The sequence below is a fragment of the Drosophila obscura genome, unplaced genomic scaffold (genome assembly GCF_018151105.1).
Source record: "Drosophila obscura isolate BZ-5 IFL unplaced genomic scaffold, ASM1815110v1 contig_9, whole genome shotgun sequence".
Lineage (NCBI taxonomy): Eukaryota > Metazoa > Arthropoda > Insecta > Diptera > Drosophilidae > Drosophila > Drosophila obscura.
In genome coordinates, this window is record NW_024542883.1 from 2312557 (window position 1) to 2335383 (window position 22827).

A 22827-nucleotide genomic window follows, 5' to 3' on the forward strand; every position below is an offset into this window, starting at 1 on the left:
TAGAAATGAGCTGACTTGCAGGCTGTGACATTGTATCCCTTGCTCACTACGAGCACCCAATTGTTTATGGAGGTTGTTAAGGTTGTTAAGTTTGCTCATATATAAACATTAAATTGAATTTACTGTTTGACAGTTGTTTGCTGTCGATACCCCGTCGATAGCCCGAATAATTTCAGTATTTTGTAAAAATAATAGACAAAATACGGCAACACTTGCCACAGGGCCCTTCTATCCCCAGGGCCCTTATGGGCATCATTGTCGCATGTTCCATTTAACGGAAAAATCCAATCATGCTGCCCGGTGTAAAAAGGCAGTTGCTATCAACTTCGACAGACAGCAACGATTCATATAATGCCCTTACAGTGTCGATTAAAGTTCGCAACGCAGTAGCAGACGGACTTGGAAGGCTGGGTAAATCAAATAACTTTAAAACCCCTTCGAGAAATGTTAGGCACTCATTATCGTACACATTCTTCAATGCATCTAGGACTTTACTATGATTACTCTCCGTAACTTGGAAGGTCTTTACTGTAACTAAAACCTCATTCTCAAGACAGGAAAGCAGATGGTTAAACTTCTTTACATTTGAAAATTGGTCATCATCGTGCACTAACGTATTGAAAAGACCTATAAAGTTTTTATACTCCGAATAAACTCCAATAAACTTTGGTGACTTCTTTTTTGGCAGCTGCTTATGATGCACAGTCGATGTATTTAGTGCAGGGCTCGGCACGGCCTTATCTAATGAGCATAAGAAAAGGCGCTGCTGCTGCGCTGCTGGTACACGTACAGTATCAAAAAGCAGCAAGCCTTCGAGTGGCTTCGGCAATGAGATTTCGGCTCTTGTTGCCTTTTTTTTCACAAAGCGAGAGCGAAAATGAAATCAGTTGTGCTCAGCCGTCTATTTGATGCAACACTGATAGAAAACATGTTTAATGAAAATTGGGAACAAAGCTTTTCTTCATCCAAAATATGGATGGCGAAGCGCAATGCGTCATATGTTATTAAGTATCATCACGAAATAATTGCAAATTTTACTTCAAATCGTTTGTCGCAGTGTAAAGCATTTTTGCTACACTTGTCACTTTATGCTAATAGAATTTGTTTCCTTCTTTCGGAAACAACATCGAAATCGGAAGACATGGTGTGGATTGGTTTTTAGTATATTTTTCGACTGCCTTCATTTATTTTAGCCGCTCCATGGAGTTCAGCGCATATGAGCTTTTTCCCAGGCAAGCGGTAGCGAGTATAACAAAAGAGAGGGGGAGAGAGAGTGATCTTAACAGCGCTTTATTTATGCTTTCATTTCTGATCATTTAAATAACTTATTTGTAGGTAGTTTAATTTCATGATAATTGAGATATACAGAGATATATATATACAGAGATATATCGATAATCAAATCGGGCTGCCACAGCTGTTCGGACGAATCCACTATTTGTTGTTGCCCTGACCAATTTTTTCCGATCGAATTTCGAGGTTGGTTGAAATAAAAGTTATAAAATTATTTATGAACAAAACTTAATTGCGCTGGTAATGGTGTTAAATCCATGTCAATGCATCTATTTTTTTTTCCTTTTGCAATTAATATTCGTTTTGTTGGCGAGAAATATGTTTACGTTTTGAAAACGGAAAAGTCTTGGGTTTTACGAATCCGGGAGTTCCTTTTAACGAGTAAATCACACATTTTTTGTGAAAGTGAAAACCGGAGCCTGCCTGTATATGGTCGGGAGGGGTAGGCGTAGTCCGATTCGTCAGAAAATTTTTATATTAAATTAGAATCCTAATATTACAAAAAGGCGAAATTTTCAAGTCTATATTCACGATACAAAGAAAGAAGAACCGTTATGTTAGAAGAGCACAAAAATAGTGACCGTATGACTTACTTAGTGTACGACCTAACACCTGGACTTCATTCTGGTTATAATAATAATGCAATCTTGTAGACATGGTCATTCTTTATGATTCTGAGCTATCGGTTTTTTAGTATCTATAAAATTGTGGATACTGCAGATTTTCGTCTCTTTTTGTGAGGCGGAATTTTAAAATGTTGTTGCTCTAGCTCTTATAGTCTCTGAGATCTATAGTCAAAATAGATGGGCGGACGGACATGGCTATATAGACTCGTGGATTGACGCTGATCACGAATATTTGTATGTATATGGTTTACTTGACTACACAACTAATATATCCCCAATACCGGGTATAAAAAATACTTTACAAAAAGAACATGTAATTATTCCCGTACTCAAAAAACAGTTAAGTTAAATATAATATATTTGTGGTAAAAGTGGATGTGTGTAACGCAGAGAAGGAAACGTTTCCGACCCCAAAGAAAGAAAATCTGTGGCAGGTACAATTTTAAAGATACTATAAAACTAAAAACGCAGTATCGTAAAAAATGACCATTTCTACCAGATTGCCGAATCTGAATCAGATCGGATACGGCCAGAATGAAGAAATTTAATTTTCTGTTGAAGAAATGAAGAAATTTAATTTTCAGTTGTTCCCCCGCCTACTTCAGCTAGAGACCCGCTACTCATTCTCTTTCTCGCTCGCACACTCTGCCGCGTTCAGTGCGCGAGCAACCCCTAGCGGAGGAGATGTAAAATCTAAATGATACATATGTATATAATCTACATGCTAGATACATATACATTGCATATGTAGATAACAGATGTAGAAAAAAAATCTAAAATGTAAAATTTTTTTTAAATTCTAAAATTAAAAAAAAAAGCCATAAGGTCAAAAATGTATTTACTGACTGAGTTCGTTGATTGCTAGCCTCTCCGCTGGCAAGCTTCCCATCTCCGGCGCCTCGGGAAGCGCCCTTTTGTTGCGACATTTTTGGCAAGTTTTCGCTATGGCGCGAACTCTTGCCCTCAGTCCTGATATGTGATACAACTGTCGCATCTCGTTGACCACGATCTCCGTAAGTTGATGCTGAAAATAATCTATAAGAAGATGAGTGATGTAATGTCCACTGGGTAGGATTACTGGCCGTTTCAGGTTCCTTGATATGCCGACCGATCTATCTATGCGGCCGCATATTCTCAGTACACCTGCTTCATCAAGATATGGCGATAATTTATAGATCGAACTTTTCTTACTCACGATGCCTCCTTGCCGTATAAGGGTAGTTTCCTCTGGGTAAGCCTCTTCTTGGATCATCCGGTTGATAACGTTTTTGACGTCTTCTATGTCGCGAAGGTGTGTGGCTAGTTTTGCTTCCTCCGACGCTAGATCCCTTTTGCATATTTTGGTCAGAAATCGCATCACGCATCTTAGTGCTCCTCTTAACCTTTCCCACTTGCCAAACAATATATATTAGGGACGATGCTGCTTAGCCTTGATAGCTGCGTCGACGTGAGCGTCTTCTTCAACTCGTGTACGTGTATCCGTTCCAAATTACTAGGGCTTAGCTGTGTAATCGGCCAGTGTTCTTCTTCTTCGAATAGAAACGGTGGACCGGAAAACCATCTTGCGTCTGGGTCAAAACTCGATTCCTTTGTCCACTTCGTTCCGTCGTCTGCTACGTTCAGAGTGGAGGGTACCCATCTCCATTCCGATATATTTGAGTTTTCCAGAATCTCCCCTATTCGTAGCGCCACGAACTGATGGTACTTACGGGCATTTGAACATATCCAATACAGCACGTTCTTCGAATCGGTCCAGAAAACACGTCGCTCGACGTCAACGGAAAGCTCCTGAGCAATGAGCTTTGCCAGTCGTAGGCCTATGATCGCTGCCATAAGTTCCATCCTGGGAATAGAGATCGGTTTCAATGGTGCGAGTAGTGTGCACCGGACGTCTCCTTGTTTTTCGATCCTCAGGTAAGCGACCCATAACCGTGCCCATAACGACCAGCGTTGGCGTTCGTTCTCTCCGACTGTTTCGTCCCAGCCTACGTCAGACCTCCACACATCCTGCAGTATAATCTTTGCCTGTATTATGTAGAAACCTAGTAGTCCTAGAGGATCGAATATGGTCATGACTATGCGTAAAATTAGCCGTTTCGTCACCGTTTTCTTTTCGTCGTATATGTCATCCTGAAACTTATTGACGAATGTGAAGTAGTCAGTTCTTGGATCCCACCACATCCCAAGCACGCGTTCCCGTCTTTTCGAATCCGTCATCTCTATGGCGCGTTCTTGATGGTCTGCATCTCCCAAAAGCGCTCTCATTACGGTATTTGAGTTGGATACCCAAACTCTTATCTCGAAGCCTCCTTCCTTGTGTACGTTTCGCAGCTCCAGCGCTAGGCGGACCATTTCGTCTTCGGAGTCGCAACTTTGGAGCAAATCGTCTACGAAGGTGTTTCGTAATATGGCCTCTACTGCCTCTGGTTTCTGCTTTATGAATCTTTTTGCGTTTCTGTCTCTCACGTGGGTCGCTGCTGCTGGGGAACAAGAAGCACCAAAAGTCATTACGCTTATTACCTATCCGGTTCTCGACTGTTGTCGCCGTATCTCCAAAGAAATTGCTGTGAGCTTTGGTCCTCCGAACGTATCATAACCTGGTGAAACATTTCACGGATATCTCCGCAGATACCGATGGACTTCTCTCGAAAACGCGATATTACTCCTACGAGCGACGGCAGTTGATCAGTGCCTTTAAGTAGCATTGAGTTAAGAGCAGTGCCTTCCACTTTGGCTGCTGCGTCCCACACGAGTCTTAATTTGCCTTTGTTTGGGTTTTTGGTTAAAATACCAGGAGCGCTTTCCCTCGACCATTTCATCTGTTTTAAGTTTCCGGACGTAGCCAATGTCTTCGTACCTCTGGATTTGTTTGTTTACAAACTCTCGTAGCTCATTGTCGCGTGTCATACGGGATTCTAGGCACCGAATTCGTCGCATGGCCATATTTCTGGAAGATGGAAGTTCCACGTTGTCGTACCGCCAGAGAAGTCCTGTTTCCCATCTCTTCATATCGCTGAGGAACCTCGTGGTATTGTCCAGTATGGAATTGGCTCTTTCACCTTCTTTGGACCTGAGTGTTTTCTTCGACATATTTACGCCTACCGCGTCCAATGAGAAGCTCTCTTTTATGAGATCGTCTAGCGATTGGTGGTTATTACATTCGCATACATGCATTAGACGCAGGCTTGCCGGTCTGTCACCCTTTCTGCGGCCATAAACAGACCAACCTAACCTGGACTTGGTGGCGATGAACTCTGAAACTTCGCGCTCTTTCACGGTCACTGCAACTCAAAGTTTCACGTTGTCCAATCCGATGATCAACGACGCTCTTACATCCTTGTAGCCGAGTATCAGTAGCTTTTCCAAGTGCGAATACAATTTTAGGATTGAATTGTTAAGCGTCTGCTTCGGTAGATCCAGGTTTTTGACTGTCCTCACATTTAGGAGCGTAAATTTGCGCGCCGCGTTGTCCTTTGCCGAGATCGTTAAGATTACCCACTTGGATTCTGCTTCTCTTTGCATGATGTCTCCCGTCCAGCGTAAGCATAACTCGTCCGAGGGGCCGTCTTTTCCGTTTTTTCCGTCTCGATCAGGGTACAGGCGGATCCATCATCTATCAATGCGGACACTTGCATTTGGCCGCTAGGCCTGTGCAATGTTAAGGGGACATATCTAAACAACGCAGCTTCGTTCTGCATTGTGTGTAGAACTGTAGCTTCTTCCTTTATCTTGTTTACTACCTTAGTACTTTGCTGGTTACTGTTGTGAAGGATAAAATGATGCTTTCTCGAGCATCCATCGACGGAGTATATTCTTTTTGACCTGCAGTGTCTTATAAAATGCTTGCCAAGGCACCTCCAACAAAGCTTACTTTCTTTAACGAATTCTGTGCAGTCGCGTATGAAGGGGTACCGCTCGGCATTGTCTCGTTTGGATTCAGCCCAATAGGCATTCCGATCCGATTCGCCCCAGTCAATCCTAAATTGTGGTCTCGGGTACAGCTGGGAACTGCTCTGTTCCAATCTCCGCTTAGGACCGCAGAGCTCATAAGACCTCCCTCGAAAGCACTGGCATTGGTCGGCCTTCCCATAGGATCCGCTCCCCGCTGAGCGAACGCTTTCAAGTTATCCATGGAGCTCGTTCTAGGGGAAGAGACATGATCAATCCATCCCCCTCCGTTGGTATGCTCTGGTACTTGATGACGTTTTGGAACTGCGATGGGCACGTTAGGTGCGGTCTCTGCCGTCGACGAGATCACGTCTATGCTCGTATTCCTAACGTGAGACATTTCACCTTCACATCCCTCGGTTTCAGGACCCGTACCATTCGTCTTTTCAGGCGCGTATAAATCTCTTAGTTCAAACGGGTTACTACCTCCAGATTCCGACTGCTGACCATTAACTCCATCCATTTGTACTCGATGTGTTTTGCCGCGTAGTCTTAGGTTTGAGGTTATACACGAACCTCGTGTCGCTCGAATGTAAGAGATTAGCCTTTCTGTTCAACTCTATGAGGATATCTCACCTGCAATGTCGAATCTTCTCGTGACGCAGCTGACTGTGTCGCACGCCGATCCTCTTTTAATCGGTCGCAATGATTCGACTTGCACTCCGCTAAAGCAGGTTTAGTTTTTTAGAATATTGCCTCGCCGGGCAACGCCCCCAAATCTTGGCCGTACGTTTGGTCTATCGTTCAGTAATTCAATGTTCTTTATTCACAGGTGTTTAGTGTGGATAATTATGATTATTTAAGTTTACAAATGAAGTGATCTATATACAGAGGAGCTAAAAACTTGTACCGCTCTTCAATTTAACCTGAGCTGCTTTTTTGCACGCGTCTTTGCTCTTTTTCGTTTCTTGTCGTTTTCTGCCATTCGCCCTGATTAACCTTTCCTTCTTAACCCTTTTAATGCCATTCGCCCGGCTTAACCCTTTGTTCGGCTTATTTTAGTTTCGGTACTGTTAGGCGCAAAGGTCTTTCACGCTGCCATTTAGGTTCATGCCGTAACAACACCCATAAAACACACCTAAAACGATTCGAATCTTACTTTCCCATAAAGTTTGTTCAATTGGTGATTAACCCTCATCCAAATAATTTAACATTCTACATGTTAAGTTAATAAAATAAGCATTTTAGTAAATCACTATTCAATCCGCTGACTGAATTTTCACTTAACGATTCTGCTCTCAATCCGCTGCAGCCCGAGGTGGCCACAGTAATACCACCTTTTTTAATCCGAGTTCGAAGCCAGATATGTAATATATATTATATTGAAAGCATTATGTTTTTCTTTAATTAAGCATTACAATAAAAAGCTCATTGCAGTAAAACTTCCTTTACGTCTAACATGTGCATACTTTTTGTTCAAATTGTGAAAACATTTGTAGTCATTTGTAGTTCTACCAGGTGGCATCGCCCAGCAACGCATAGCAACAGCGTCACAAATAAATTACATTACATTACACTCATTACGTTATTATTCCAGTTATTCCATTACATACATTTCATTTACCTAGATACATAAGAGAGCATCAATGAAGATTTGGTTAATTAAACATAAAAACAGATTCCCCGCCCAACAATGGGACCAGCGATCCTATTAAACGGCTACACTCCAACATTCAAACCCACGCGCCAACAATGTGACCAGCGATCATAACAAACGGCCACACTCCAACATTCAAATCCACTCGCCAACAGTGTGCCCAGCCCTCAGAACCAAACGGCCACACTAGCAGCTGATCGTGACAACGCGCTAGTGCCAAAGAAGGGAGCCAACAGCTGACTTTTGGCAATAAAAGCAGCCACGCCAGAGCCATTCCATTCTTGGACTGCCAAGGGTTGATTCGCTCCCGAAGGCTTTTGGTAAGCATTGATTGCTGTGGTTCTTAGAGCGCACGATTCCTCTAGCCATGGCTCGTCACAAACGGCGGAGTGTCAGCGCATCCACGGTGGCGGGAGACAATAATCAAACTGATATTCGCAGAGACACCGAACCATGGCTCTGGCCACGTTTCTCCTCACAAATAGCGGTACGTCAGCACCCCGGAAAATAAAATAGTCTTAAGCAACGCTCACAATTAATTAAGAACTCTCGACCAACAACTCTACACATTCTTGTCCACACAACAATTTAAAACACCCCACCTCTTGGGACATTTCGCAATCGACGGCCTACATAAGAAATATCATTTGCGTTATTTCACAATAAGTCAAGCCAGCATAAAATTATCGACCTACCGGCCCAAATTCAGCTATCACCTTCCGCGATGTCGAGTTAGCAAAATCAATCCTAAACCCAATTCCCAACTGCAGCCCGTACCTACTGCGATGTAGTCTCAGCAAAACCCCACTGACCCACAATTATTGTCGCTCAATAATAATAAGTCCCCAAACTATACTGACCCACTTCCAAATTGTCAATGAAGCACCAAGCTTCGACCAGTTACCACACCCCACAATTATTGTTATCCAATAACCTTAAGTCAGCAAGAATTAATTATTTCCGGGTCTCAGGTGCGATCGACAGCTGCATAAAAGGGCCTAGATCGGCCGAAAGAGCAGGCAGTCCATCAGCCCGAACCCACAAGACACTGCACTAGGCAGTCCATCAGCCCGATCACAACACACTGCACTAGGCAGTCCCTCAGTCACACACCCAAGACACTGCACTACGCAGTCCCTCAGCCATACACCCAAGATACTGCACTACGCAGTCCCTCAGTCACACACCCAAGACACTGCACAAGGCAGTCCATCAGCCCGAATACGAGACACAGGCAGTCCATCAGCCCGAACACAAGACATTGCACTAGGCAGTCCCTCAGTCACACACCCAAGACACTGCACTACGCAGTCCACCAGCGCACCATACAACTACAAGCCAGAGTAGCAACGTAAAAGAATTAAAGTGAATGAATAAATACTGAATAAACCAAGAACAACCAAAAACAAAACTCTCGCATCATCATTTCTCGCTTGCCTACTGCATTTTCAAGCCAGTCCGACACCTGAAGTCACCTACAATCTACAAATTTTCTTGTAGCGGACCCTGGACAGACTGATGCATACCTCAGCCTGAAATAGGACCTCAAAATACTGTCCATTTCTTTATAATGCATTGATCATCGTGTTAGAGCGTACGATTCCTCTACACGTTAATCTTTGCTGTTTTCTTCTGATTCCTCGTCGGAGTGCATTTTCCTCCGTCTTTCCCCCTTCCTAGCGCATATTCTTCCGTCTTCCTAATTCCTACTCGGAGCGCATTTTCCACCGTCCTCCCCCCCTGTTAAGATCGCATTGTCCTCTGCAACGCCTTCTTTCTCTCAGAGCGCATTACCTTCCGCAACGATCACTTCTCCTCGGAGCGCATTATCCTCCGAAACGCATTTCTCGCTCGGAGAGCATTATCCTCCGTAACGATCACTTCTCCTCGGAGCGCATTTTCCTCCGCAACGTCTTTCTCTATCGGAGTGCATTATCCTCCGCAACGATCACTTCTCCCCGGAGCGCGTTATCCTCCGCAACGCATTTCTCTCTCGGAGCGCAATATCCTCCGCAACGCATTTCTCCTCGGAGCGCATTATCCTCCGCACCACATCTCGCTCGAAGCGTATCATCCTCCGCACAACCCCCGTGGCCCCCCTGGAGCTCATTATCCTCCACGACCGATCTTCACCAGCGACCGTATCCCTGAGGGAAGACCTCGAGGCCGAGCCAGTGATCCTCCGGAGAACCACATTCAACTATGTACCCTTAAGTCAATAAAAATAACCTTACTTGTTACACCTTATTCTTGAACCAGGAGACCTTTTCTTTCAGCTACCACATCCAGAGATCAAATAAATTTCTGTGAGGCCCGGCGCGACGAGCATACCCCGGCCGAAGTGCCGTTGCAGTGGCGTCCGAGCAGGCTGTGGTAGCATAGAATTGGGATCTCATATATGGTCAGGATGGAAAAAGTATGAATCAATCAGGCAATGAAAGCAGAATTGATCAGTTACTGCGAGGAATTTGGACTAGATAAGACTGAAGGGGTGGAAGGTTTGAGGAAACAACTACTACAATACAAGGAAAGGAAGGATCTAAGCAAGGAAACCTGGGAGAGGCTGGAACAGCTCGGGTCAACCCAGACGAGAGGAAGGAGTCCAAAACCGTCACCCAGAAGAACAATACTGTAGTATGCATACATAGGCAATACCCACTGTACCAAGTGTACTTAAGGGGAACACACTGTAACACTCTGTTGCAGTGTTTATGTAATTAAAAGTCCCAGGCATAACTTGAGCTATCGTATTACGATCGCCCAAGAATGCCTCGAGCGACATAAGTGCAGCGTCAACATATTCCCATGACTTGACGGCACATGCATACACATACATTTACATATTCCCTCGCGCCCTCGCTGTCAGCAGCGCTGGGCATATGCACATATACACATGTATATATATGAAATAAATAAATGCGGCCGCTCCGCTGCCGGCGTTGCTGGCGGCGCAGCTACGCTGGCCCTCAGCCAAGTAGAATTTAAGAAACATACAAAAGATCATTCAATAAAATTATCAGAAATGACGGATGTCTTTTCTTTAAAATCCCTATCTCTGGAAGATAATACAATACAAACCAAGCCAACTATGGAGGACCCGCCGACGAAAGGCAGGAGCCCAAGCCAATCACCAAGACCACAAACCAAACCAACGATGGAGGAAAGGAAAGCCAAAAACGGCGAAGAAAAAAATACTATTTCCGAAGCAGATTCGAAAAGGATCACCAGAGGCAGTAGCCATAATCGACAAGATACGGAAAATGGGACCTCACATTCACAGGGAATGGAGAGCTGCTAGAATTCCTCAGCCGAATGGAGGAATTAGCAGAAACATAAGAGATTGAAGCGGATCACATGGTATTCGCAATGCTAGTAATACTTGAAAAAAGTGCATTGGACTGGTGGCACACAAAAACCGGGCCCATCATGACATAGGAGGACGTCAAAAGCCAGTTGAAAGAAAACTTCATGTCACCCCAATATCATGAAGAACTAGTAAAACTCGTATCGGAACGAAAACAAGCAGAAACAGAGACCATACGAGAATTCGTACAGGACCTGCGAAAGTTAATGAGATTCGGGACATACACCGAGAACGAGAAACTGGACATGGTATACCGAAATTGTAGGCTGCCGATAAATCTCTACGTGAAAAGGAGAGAATTCCAAACGCCAGCGGAATTGATTATCACAGCAGAAGAATTTGAGAAACTTGAAAGGGAGGCAGGCCTGTCAAAACAACAAAAAATACTCAGCAGTATAACCAGACACCCTGGCAACGACCACAATGGAGACAATCAAAATGCCACCGATGTGGACAAATAGGTCACGAAGCCAGAGGATGCACCAGGGAACCAGTATTGTACTGTTGGACCTGCAACAGAGAAAGTATACGGACGATAGACTGCTGCAGGAAACCACAGGAAAACGCACAGGGCCCGGAACAATCTCGCGAAGCACCCGGAGCCCAAAACACGCAAAGCGGAACACGGGATAGACACGGGAGCCACAAGAAGCATCTTGAACGAAAACATGGTAAGAATGCTGCAAAAGTACGGGAAGGAAGAAAAAGAAGAGAGACCAATCAGACTCGCAGACGGAAGCACACAGAAAACCACTTGGAAGTTCCTAACCGAGGTAGAGCTGGGGGGCCAGGAAACGACATTATCATTTCTAATAATGGATGGGCTACCAGACACTCCACTACTCGGAATGGACTTCTTAAGAGACGCAGGAACAGTCATTACATGCGGAACCAGTACAGTGGTGATCAATGGACGGGAAACAAAACAAAGACCCGAAGAGAGGGCAAGGAACTCACAACCAGAACCAACGGGAAGAGAAATCGAACAATGGATAATGACAAAAGTCCAGAAATTCGACAGCCTTAGAGGAATAAGCAACAAAACATCTCATAGAATATTCCTAAAAGACGAAAGACCAATCAAGCAGGGGAATATCCAAGGAATCCAGCGCAAATGAAAATCATCAACAAAGAGATAAACGAGCTGAAACGCCAGAACCTGATTGAACCGTCACGGAGCCCATACAGCTCACCGATAGTTTTGGTAAAGAAGAAGTCTGGGGATTGGAGACTTTGCGTCGACTACTGACTACTAAATGAAAAAACCGAGAAGGACGCATACCCTGTACCCCGGATGGACTTTATATTGAACCAGCTCAGAGAGGCGAGATTCATTAGCACGCTGGACCTAAAATCAGGCTACTGGCTAATTCCGATGGAGAGGCAGAGCCGACAGTACACAGCCTTCAAAGCCCCCGGGCGAGGCTTCCAAAGACGTGGAACCATTCGCCTTCGCATACCTAGACGATATAACGTAATTGGGTGAACAAAAGCAGAGCACATGCAGAAAATCCAGGAAGTATTGGACCGCTTAAGGAAAGCAAACCTACGCATCAACGCAGCAAAATGCCACTTCTTCCAACAGAAGTTGAAATACCTGGGACACATGGTGAGCGAGGAAGGCATACACACAGACCCGGACAAAGTAGCAGCCATCAAGGAACTAGTTGCGCCAACGACACTAAAGCAACTACACAGTTTCCTAGGGCTAGCGTCATGGTACCGAAGGTTCGTACCAACCTTCACCGAAAGGGCGAACATACTGCAAGACCTACTGAAAAAAGGGCAGAAATTCACATGGGGAGAAGCCCAAGACAGCGCGTTTAGCGATCTTAAACATTGTCTAACGGAGACACCCATCCTGGCCTGCCCAGATTTCAGGAAAACGTTCATTTTACAAGCAGACGCAAGCGACTGCGGATTAGGAGCTGTGTTGACTCAGGAAGATGCAGACGGAGAACACGTAATAAGCTACGCAAGCCACAAGCTGAAAAGGGAAGAAACGAAATACTCTGCCACGGAAAAGGAGTGCCTCGCCATCTACTGGGGAATCCACAAAATGAGGATGTACCTCGAAGGTTACGTTCGTAGTAATAACAGACCACTTAGCCCTGAAATGGTTAAATTCCATCGAAAGTCCATCCGGCCGAGTAGCAAGATTGGCATGGGATAACAACCATTCACATTCGAAATACGTTATCGAAAGGGGAAGCTAAATGCAGTGGCGGACGGATTATCCCGCTTACCACGCGAAGAAGTGAGAATCACAGAACTAATAGAATGCGCTTGATGAGCAAACAATGCAAACAAACCCAAAACTATCAGAAGACTACAGTATAAAGCACGACCGATTATACCGGCACATACCAAGCCAAACAGATGAAGACGACCAACCATGGAAGCTGTGTGTACCAAAACAGGAAAGGCAGAGCGAACTAACGGAAAATCATACGAATCCAACAGCAAGCCACCTAGGGATACGACGCACAAAAGTAAGGATCCGACAACAATATTTTTGGCCAGGGATAAGAAGAGATGTAACAAAATTCATCCACGCATGTGAAAGCAGCCAAAAATTCAAAATTTCGCAACAAGCAGCGGCGGGAAAGATGCTCACAAAAATCGCCGATGCTCCGTGTGAAACAATATGTGTCGATTTCGTAGGACCCCTACCGAGAACATCGCACGTAAACACAGTACTCATCATATTCATCGATAAATTTTCGAAGTGGGTAGAACCGCGAGGAAAGCGACTGCCGATATACTCATAAGAGCGTTCCGAGAAAAAATATTAGCACGAGGAGGAACGCCAAAACAGCTGATTTCAGACAACGGCGTGCAGTTCACAATCAGGAAAACCAAACAGGTAATGCAGTTATGGGAATTTAACGCAGCAATTCACGGCACCATACACGCCACAGGAAAATCCGACCGAACGAGCAAACCGAACGTTGAAAACTATGATAGCACAGGGAGAAGACATAATAAGTGGGACGAGCACTTACCGGAGTTAACACTCGCGATCAACAGCAGTCGATCGGAACCAACAGGATTTACACCAGCATATTTATTTTTCGGACGGGAGCTACGACTGCCAGGAAATCTATTTGACGAAGTAACACTAGGATCAGGGCTTACCGAACTAACAACACAAGAAAGAGCAGAAGAACGACACAGCGCGGAAGCATTAGCAAGGCAGAACATGGAGGAAGCTGCAGCAAAACAGACAAGACATTACAACTTAAAACGAAGAGACTGGAGGCCAAAGATAGGGGACATAGTATGGGTCAGAACTCACCCACTCTCTAAGAAAATCGACAAAATAACAGCAAAACTCTAACCAAAATACAACGGTTCTTGTAAGGTTCTCGAACTCTTGTCCCCAGTCATAGTAACAGTCAAAGATACCTCTACTAACAAAAAAAGTCGAGCGCACAAATCACACCTAAAACCCGCAAGCAAAGAAGAGCAAGAAACAGTCACAATAACGACACCTCTCTTTCTTTGCAGAATCATGGACGCACGGAAGTTTAAGCAGCTGATGGAGAAGACCAACGCGAAACAACGCAAGGTACAAGTGATAGACGGTCGCAAGGAGCACACCCAACGAAGGTTCAAGCTATGGAGCGAAGGGACACCGGACAGGGCATGCTGGGTTAAAATCGGCAGGTCTGGCGACGTACGACTCGGCGTCTGGTTTAAGTTATTCCAGTTATTCCATTACATACATTACATTTACCTAGATAATACATAAGAGAGCATCAATGAAGATTTGGTTAATTAAACATAAAAAAAAAACAGATTCCCCGACTTTTAAATCTACGCGCCACAAATGGGACCAGCGATCCTAACAAACGGCCACACTCCAACATTCAAATCCACGCGCCAACAGTGTGCCCAGCCTTCAGAACCAAACGGCCACAGTAGCAGCTGATCGTGACAACGCGCTAGTGCCAAAGAAGGGAGCAAACAGCTGACTTTTGGCAATACAAGCAGCCTTGCCAGAGTCATTCCATTCTTGGGCTGCCAAGGGTTGATTCGCTCCCCAAGGCTTTTGGTATTTGCTGTGGTTCTTAGAGCGCACGATTCCTCTAGAACACAACTCTCCCTGCTATATACCGTCCATTTCTTTGGAATGCATTGATCATCGTGTTAGAGCGTACGATTCCTCTACACGTTAATCTGTGCTGTTTTCTTCTGATTCCTTGTCGGAGTGCATTTTCCTCCGTCTTCCCAATTCCTACTCGGAGCTCATTTTCCTCCGTCCTCCCACCCTGTTCAGAGCGCGTTATCCTCTGCAACGCCTTTTCTCTCGGAGCGCATAATCCTCCGCAACGCATATCTCCTTGGAGCGCATTAGCCTTCGCAACGATCACTTCTACTCGGAGCGCATTATCCTCCGCAATGCATTTCTCCTCGGAGCGCATTATCCTCCGCACCACATCGCGCTCGGAGCGTATCGTCCTCCGCATAACTCCCGTGGCCCCCCTGGAGCACATTATCCTCCACGACCGATCTTCACCAGCGACCGTATCCAATCCAGGTACGACCTGCACGCTTCGAGTAGCCACGTGCGGCCCTGACGACTCTGAGGGAAGACCTCGAGGCCGAGCCAGTGATCCTCCGGAGAACCACATTCAATTCTGTACCCTTAAGTCAATAAAAATAACCACCTACTTTTGCCACCTTACTTCTTGAACCAGGAGACCTTTTCTTTCAGAGACTAACCACATCCAGAGATTAAATAAATTTCTGTGAACCCCGGCGCGGCGAGCATACCCCGGCCGAAGTGCCGTCCCAAATGTCAAAACAGAACTAACAAACCATTTCTACACATTATTGCCATTGCATTTATGTCAGAAACCCCTGTTCGGCTAAGTGCAGACACATGGCAGCACAAATAGAAGCATAGCGATCATTATACCAAAAACTGGTAATTGTAATGAACTAAATTAGCAGTAGTTTGAGAAGACAATCACAAAAACCACATACGTATCGTCTGAACGCGACAACTAGTCCGATTCGCATCTGTGAAGCCTGCGCTGCAAGGTTTATATTCTAATATGTAGCTTCCGTAGTTATTCGATGGCCAACCGACTCGGTAAAAGCATTTAATTAAGATTACCGTAAAATTCAGATATCTGTTTTTTTGAACAATTGATTGCTGCTATGCACGGAGAGTTGCCAGACAACTGCTAGAGTTGCCGAGTACATTGTTTTGTTTGACTCGCACGATATGGGATGTTTTTTTGCTTTGAAATTATAAAAGTAGAGCTTTGAAAAACCAATTATTTTATGTTATAAAAGAAAAAAATAAATAAATAAAATTTGATATGATAAAATAGATAAAACTGCAAAATAAAAATGAATTGAATCTTGAAAGGTGTCTGTCTACCCTAGCCTTAGTTCGAATTTGGTTTTGTGACAATGCTAAGAAAAATGAGATCGCTCGGAATTCTGTGGCACGGCGGAAATTTTGAAGCGGAAATCCTCTGCGCGGTTTTCCATTTCACTAGTGATTTCTGTGGCACCCCTGTATATTTGTTAGGTGAGTCTCTGATATAAGCATGGCGTCAATGTCGTGTTGAGCGAGGAACTGTAAGAGCTCGCATTTCTGTTGCGAAATGCCAATTGCATTCCAGAAACATATATTTAGGCAAGCCATTTAAACAGATTTCTGTTTGATTAGGAGCTCCAGGAGTAGATTTTGGTTGCGCATAAGCTCCTGCATCGTTTGTTGTATTTCTACCATTGTGTTTGTTATAGTTACCAGCATTGACTCAATTCCACTAGGCAATTGGAATGGATTTGCAGGGGTATGTTGGGCAGAGATTTCTGGGATCTGATTTGATGCATGATGCTGCATTATTCCTGCTGTGGTTGGTTGATGTGTCGGCTTAGAGACTTAGGCGTACGACTTGTTGTTGTAACTTAACGCCTGAGCAAAAGAAACTCCTGGAGTCGTAGTTAATGGTATATATGGTAAGTTTTGTCGGATGAACGGGCTTTGAGCTGCAGTTCTTTGTTGGTTTAGGCGATTTTTCAATTCTTTATAGACAGGACAACCTCTACAGTTGGTAGTATGGTTTTCCACACAGTTGCTACATTTTTTGGCAGATGGGTCCTCCTTATTTACGGGGCAGACCTCAGTGAGATGAACATCACCACAGGCAACGCAGACTGCCCGTAGAGTGCAATAACTTTTCGTGTGTCCATATTCCTGGCAATTTGTGCATTGGACGGGTCCATTTCGTTTGTGTGGTTCCTCAACGGTGATCCTACGGCGCAGTAGATATTGAAGCTTGTAGATTGGGTGAACTTTATTTTTTCTTATATGCATACTGTCAGGTGTCAGTTCTCCCTTTAATATTGGTTGGGGAATATTATTTCTATTTATTATGTTCATAGCCGTTTTGACTTCGAAGCCTTTATGGTTAAGTCCATCCCATATCTCATTGTTTGGGACTGTTGGTTCGATTCCTTTGATAACCACTTGTAGTCCTTTGCTACTTTTAAGTCGGTAGGTGTAGTAATTCATATTTTCATTTTCGAGGTATTTCGCAACTGATCGATAGTTTTGTAGGTCATTGACTTGTATTTTTGTTTCATTTATGTTACCCCTTTTTATGGACGTGACTTGATCAGTTATTTTTTTAGCCAGTTCAGCACAACTTGCCTGTCGAACATAAATGGGTAGCGGTCTTAATTTTTTGGCCTTGGGTGTTTGGGCGATTTCATCTTCATGTGGGACACTTAGTATTTCAAATCTATTGTTTGCTAGTGCCTTATGTGGCACAGTGTTCTCGGTTATTTTAATTATTTTAGCTGCATTGTTGTTCATCGCAGTTTGTGGGCTCAATTTTCTTTCGATTTGCACAGCCCAGTCTGAATTAATGCTCCGTTAGCATTTTTCGAACTTATTGGTTGGGAGAGGTCGTAGTGGGTCGACAGTATCGGGCGCTGAGCAATTGCAGTTTTGTGGTTGTTGTCGTTGTTGTGGTCGAAGACACAGTTTTGAGAGAGGGCATTGTACTAGTTGTTGTCGATATTAGCAAATCGTTGGTTAGGCAGTCGGGGGATGGGCACTGAGCACTCCATGACCCACTTTGCAATGCAGGGGAGAGAGAGCGTGCTCTCTCCTCGTTAACTTTCAGTGATGCAGTTTTTGTTGGTACTGCTGCCTTTGCCGAGCGTATAGAGAAGTACGCGCTGTTTTTTGCTTGCGAGTGCGGACGCTCGTCTTGTTGTTGTTGCTGGGCTTGGCTCATTTTGGCTTTGGTTACAGTGCTTAATAAGATAACTACGCAGATGATGCTCCAACAACGACCAGCTACATTCGTGGCAAATTGGATCACCAAGATTCAGGCATTGACTAACCAATTACAATGGCGTCATTTTTCATCAGCCAACAGCGCATTCTTGCGCGGACCTGGACATAAACGGACAAACACCCATCATTGAGCCCAGCAATCTCCAGAGAAAGGCTAAGCATTTCAGCTTACAAATCGCATCTAGCTCTCTTGGAAAAGAGAGTTCAACAAACTACAACGTATTATAGCGTAAATATTTTGCTTCTGCTACAAAACTAATACAGCGCCTAAAACGACACTTTGCGCAGGAGAACTAAATCGTGCTCGCGCTCGCTAACCTCAAAAAGTCGAGTTCACAGCAGACTTAAAACAGTTAAGACGCTATAAGACAGTATATAAAAACAGTTCGATAATATCGCTATGTTGGCGGAAGACTAGAAGAAGCTCTAATTCCGTACAATTAAAAACATCCAGTCCTGCTAACGTACAACGACCCAAAAGTCAAAATGATTATGCGATAACTCCATGAGGAAAATCTGCATTGCGGTGCGCAAACATTAAGGCAAATTGAAGGACAACAATATTTGATCATCTACGACAAGACGATAGCTAGAAGCATAACACACAGCTGATGCACCAGGGGCAATCTACCGGCAGAAAGAGTCACACAAGCACGCCCATTTCTGAATGGAGGCGTAGACTAGTGTGGACCAATTTGGGAATTCAAATTCGTTCCACCCCGAGCACCATCGTTTGGCAGCCAATGAAAATCTGCGTTAAGATCAGCAAAACGGCTGTTGGTCTCAGCGACAGAAACATCATCATTGACATTTTAGGAATTAACAGAGTAATAATCGAAATTGAAGTAATTCTACTCCAATGTCATACGATCCAACTGATACAGTAGTGCTCACAACAACACTTATTGATTGGGGAATCATTGACAACGCCAATCTAGCGTCTCTGACGTGACTACCTCATGCTATTTAAAATTCATCCTGCTCCAACTACAACGACATCATATTGAAACTCCTTTTACACTTTTTCTTCCTTACCATGAGAGGTTATGCTAATCGACCTTATCATCGATTTCAATCCGAATTTTTTGGTGTCATTGCTCATTTCTTGATGCTCGGCCACATTTGATACGATGCAGAATGTGCGAGCGAAAAAGAGAATGAGTAGCGGGTCTTTTGCTGAAGTAGGCGGGGGAACCAAAAGAAAATTAATTTCTTCATTCTGGCTATAATTATGATCCGATCTGATTCAGATTCAGCAATCTGGTAGATATGGGCATTATCTACGATACTGCGTTTTTAGTTTTATCGTATCTTTAAAATTGTGGCTGCCACAGATTTTCGTCTTTTCTGGGTTCGGAAGGGGGCAGGGCGAAATTTTGAAATACACTTGTAGCAGTGTGATATCACATGAGTCTGGAAACAAAATAAGGTTTCTCTAGAGGTGGCCACCTAGGGCGATTCGGACTTTCGAAGTTAATACAGTAATGCCACCATTTTTAAGTCGAATTCGGAGCAATATATTTAATATTAATTATATTGAAAGCATTCTGATTTTCTTTAATTAAGCATTACAAAAAATAGCTCATTGCAGTAAAACTTCCTTTACGTCAAACGTGTGCATACATACATTTGTAGTTCTACCAGGTGGCATCGCTTCAAAATGCCAAAACAGAACTAACAAACCATTTCTATACATTATTGCCATTGCATTTATGTCAAAAACCCCTGATCGGCTAAGCGCAGACCCATGGCAGCACAAATAGAAGCATAGCGATCATTATACCAAAAATTGGTAATTTTAATGAACTAAATTAGCAGTAGTTTGAGAAGACAATCACAAAAACCACATACGTATCGTCTGAACGCGACAACTAGTCCGATTCGCATCTGAGAAGCCTGCGCTGCAAGGTTTGTATTCTAATATGTTGCCTCGGTAGTTCTTCGATGGCCAACAGTCTCCGTAAAAGCATTTTAATTAAGTTTACCGTAAAATTCAGATGTCTTTTTTTTTAACAGCTGATTACTGCTAGAGTTGCCGAGTACATTGTTTTGTCTGACTCGCATGATATGGGATGTTTTTTTTGCTTTGAAATTATAAAAGTACAGCTAAATTATTTTATATCATAAAAGGAAAAAAAAAAAAACAATTTTGTTTATATGATAAAATCAATAAAACTGCAAAATGAACCCCATTCGAATTGAATCTTGAAAGGTGTCAACCCTAGCCTTAGTTCGAATTTGGTTTTGTGACAATGCTAAGAAAAATGAGATCGCTCGGAATTCTGTGGCACGGCGGAAATTTTGAAGCGGAAATCCTCTGCGCGGTTTTCCATTTCACTAGTGATTTCTGTGGCACCCCTGTAAATTTTTACACTTTTTGCCGACTTCGACTTCTGGACCATGGTGCGATGTACAATGGGCCAGAATCCCATTTTTCTTTGCATAAAGTATATTATTATAGCTAGAGAGATGACATTTACCGGAATTTATCATACTGACACTTAAAGAATGTGAGCGAAATTTCAAGTCAATTCGACTAAGCCCACCTATAACGCCCATATTAGAACACATTGTTGAGGAGAAGATTTGTTATTATTATTTGATATTTCAGTATTAACGAACTTGAATAATTATTTATTATAGGTTCTAGATTAATACTGTTACATAAGTCGTATTTTTCTACTTTAAAATCGAAATCTTAAATGCCGCAATCGTACGATTACATTTAGTTAGAGTTTGTATAATATAATCATTATTTTCTTGATGATTTTGGCTTTAAAGTCAATTGATATTATATAAATGTAATTCGCCAATTCGCCGTCATATAACGATTTTTTCAATTTGATTTCCATTAATCCACACATCCAGTAGGACAGAATGGCTTACCTCAAATTTGGCTTAAAATGTAAAATATGAATCTGCAAAATTGGGCAAAAAGGGTTAATAAAAAGTTTATAATCACAGCTTAGAGTAATTTTTGCGTAATTTCGTAATTAATTTTGGACACAAATTTGATTTTTTCCCGCGCCAATATTGACTGACAAACAGCTGAACAAACCAGGGACTGCAAATAATGATTATTTGTTTTTTATTATTAAAAAAAATCATTCACTTAAAAACACTTTAAGACAGCGAGAAATATACCAATATTCATCTTAAATGATAATCTATGCATTTCCACCATGATTTGAAATGTATTGATTTGAGTATTATTGACTCACTCAGTTATTAATTTTAAGTTATACTTTATAACTCAAAAAATAATCATTATTCTTTGAGTTTTATTTTTTGCTCAATAATAAAACTCAAGTTGTAATTTCGACTTTTCCTTAGGGAATAAATAAAAATATTATATTTATTCGTACTCAGTAAGAAAAGAAATTTTTTCAATAATTTTATTTATTTATATTCAATTTTACAAAAATTAGCTTCTCTAAAGACTCCGAAGACAGGTTGCCCCTCAGATCCGATAATATCAATCGGAGGACAGAAAACGCTCTTTTCACACTGACTTGCGTTGCAGGAGCAGAATGCACAACTTTTGCCAGTTGATATAAATTAGGATACTGGAATTTTTTTGTTTCCCAATATTGCATAATATTAGAATTTACATCAATTGGCTTTGGGCTATAATTGTCAATTTCTAGATAAGCTATTTGCAATTTCTTGTCAATTACTTCATCTTCCTCATCGTCATCTGAAACTACCTCAATAGAATTGAGAAATTCATTTAGGAGAGAGCAGGTATTTGATGCATGTGAATCTGTGTTCTCTGCCTGAGAAGATGTTGATGGCTGTCAGTTGCTAATGCATGGAGTTTATACGTGGTTAATCTAAATAAATAATATAAAATAACAAATTTAAACATTTTAAGTATATACGATGGTCTTTAGATATTTACTTACTTTTTGGTCCACATTATATATTCTTAGCATAAGTTGTTTAAGGTGAACCCTAGCGAGCATAAGTGTTAAGGGAGTTTGCTGCAGTACTCTTCTTATTCTAGGATCTAAATAAATGCTGCAGACTAACATGATTTTCCATCAAGGCTTTCTCTCTGTTTTGGATGCTTTGGTGTAATATTGGGCTTTGGAAATATTTTGTAGCTCCGACTGTAAGTTTTAGCTCTAACCACAGCTTGTAAAAATCACCCATATACAATTGTGTACTCTGCAGTTTAAGCGTGGCGCAGTTTACCGGTTCCAAGATGCTCACGAGTGTTTTGATTTCATCCCAATCAGATGAAGTCAGCTTGATTGGACTACTAACGTGCTCGTCACAAAAATCTTCAAACTTCAACCATGTATTTAGCATTGTAAACGTTGAGTTCCAGCGAGTAGGAACATCCAGTTCTGGTTTTGGCAATGATGTACCCATAATTAAAAACCTTTGAAAATCAAAATGAATTATTTTAAATATGAAAAATGGCTTTTTAACACGCACCTGTTGAAGGAGTTCTGAGAATCTTGATAATTTTCCGTGCTTTCTCAATATACTCTTCGGAATTTTTGAATAAAACTTATAATGATTAAATGAAATAATGAAAATAACATAAAAAAAATAAATTTTTGGTAAAATTTTGTCCCATCCTAATAAACATATGTACATAATAGAGCCCTGCATGAAAAGGCAACCGCATCGATTTGCAGGGATTCGGTATTCGTTTCGT

At 42.6% G+C, this 22827-nt stretch overlaps 1 protein-coding gene across 1 annotated transcript; it reads left to right on the top strand.

Moving 5' to 3' along the window:
• The first annotated feature begins 1750 nt into the window (after window positions 1-1750).
• LOC121405362 lies at window positions 1751-14805 on the top strand. Its single transcript, XM_041596030.1, has 3 exons — window positions 1751-1891; window positions 14339-14530; window positions 14721-14805. The coding sequence occupies exons 1-3, from the start codon at window positions 1848-1850 to the stop codon at window positions 14803-14805; spliced, it is 321 nt and encodes a 106-aa protein (XP_041451964.1). The 5' UTR covers window positions 1751-1847.
• Window positions 14806-22827: the final 8022 nt, after the last annotated feature.

Excerpts from the sequence above, each read along its gene's own strand:
- LOC121405362 (XM_041596030.1), top strand. The coding sequence starts at position 1,848 with ATGTTAGAAGAGCACAAAAATAGTGACCGTATGACTTACTTAGT. Across the intron at positions 1,892-14,338 it reads GACCGTATGACTTACTTAGT|AATCATGGACGCACGGAAGT; the intron begins GTACGACCTAAC and ends CTTTCTTTGCAG. Across the intron at positions 14,531-14,720 it reads CGACTCGGCGTCTGGTTTAA|TGTGCCCAGCCTTCAGAACC; the intron begins GTTATTCCAGTT and ends ACGCGCCAACAG.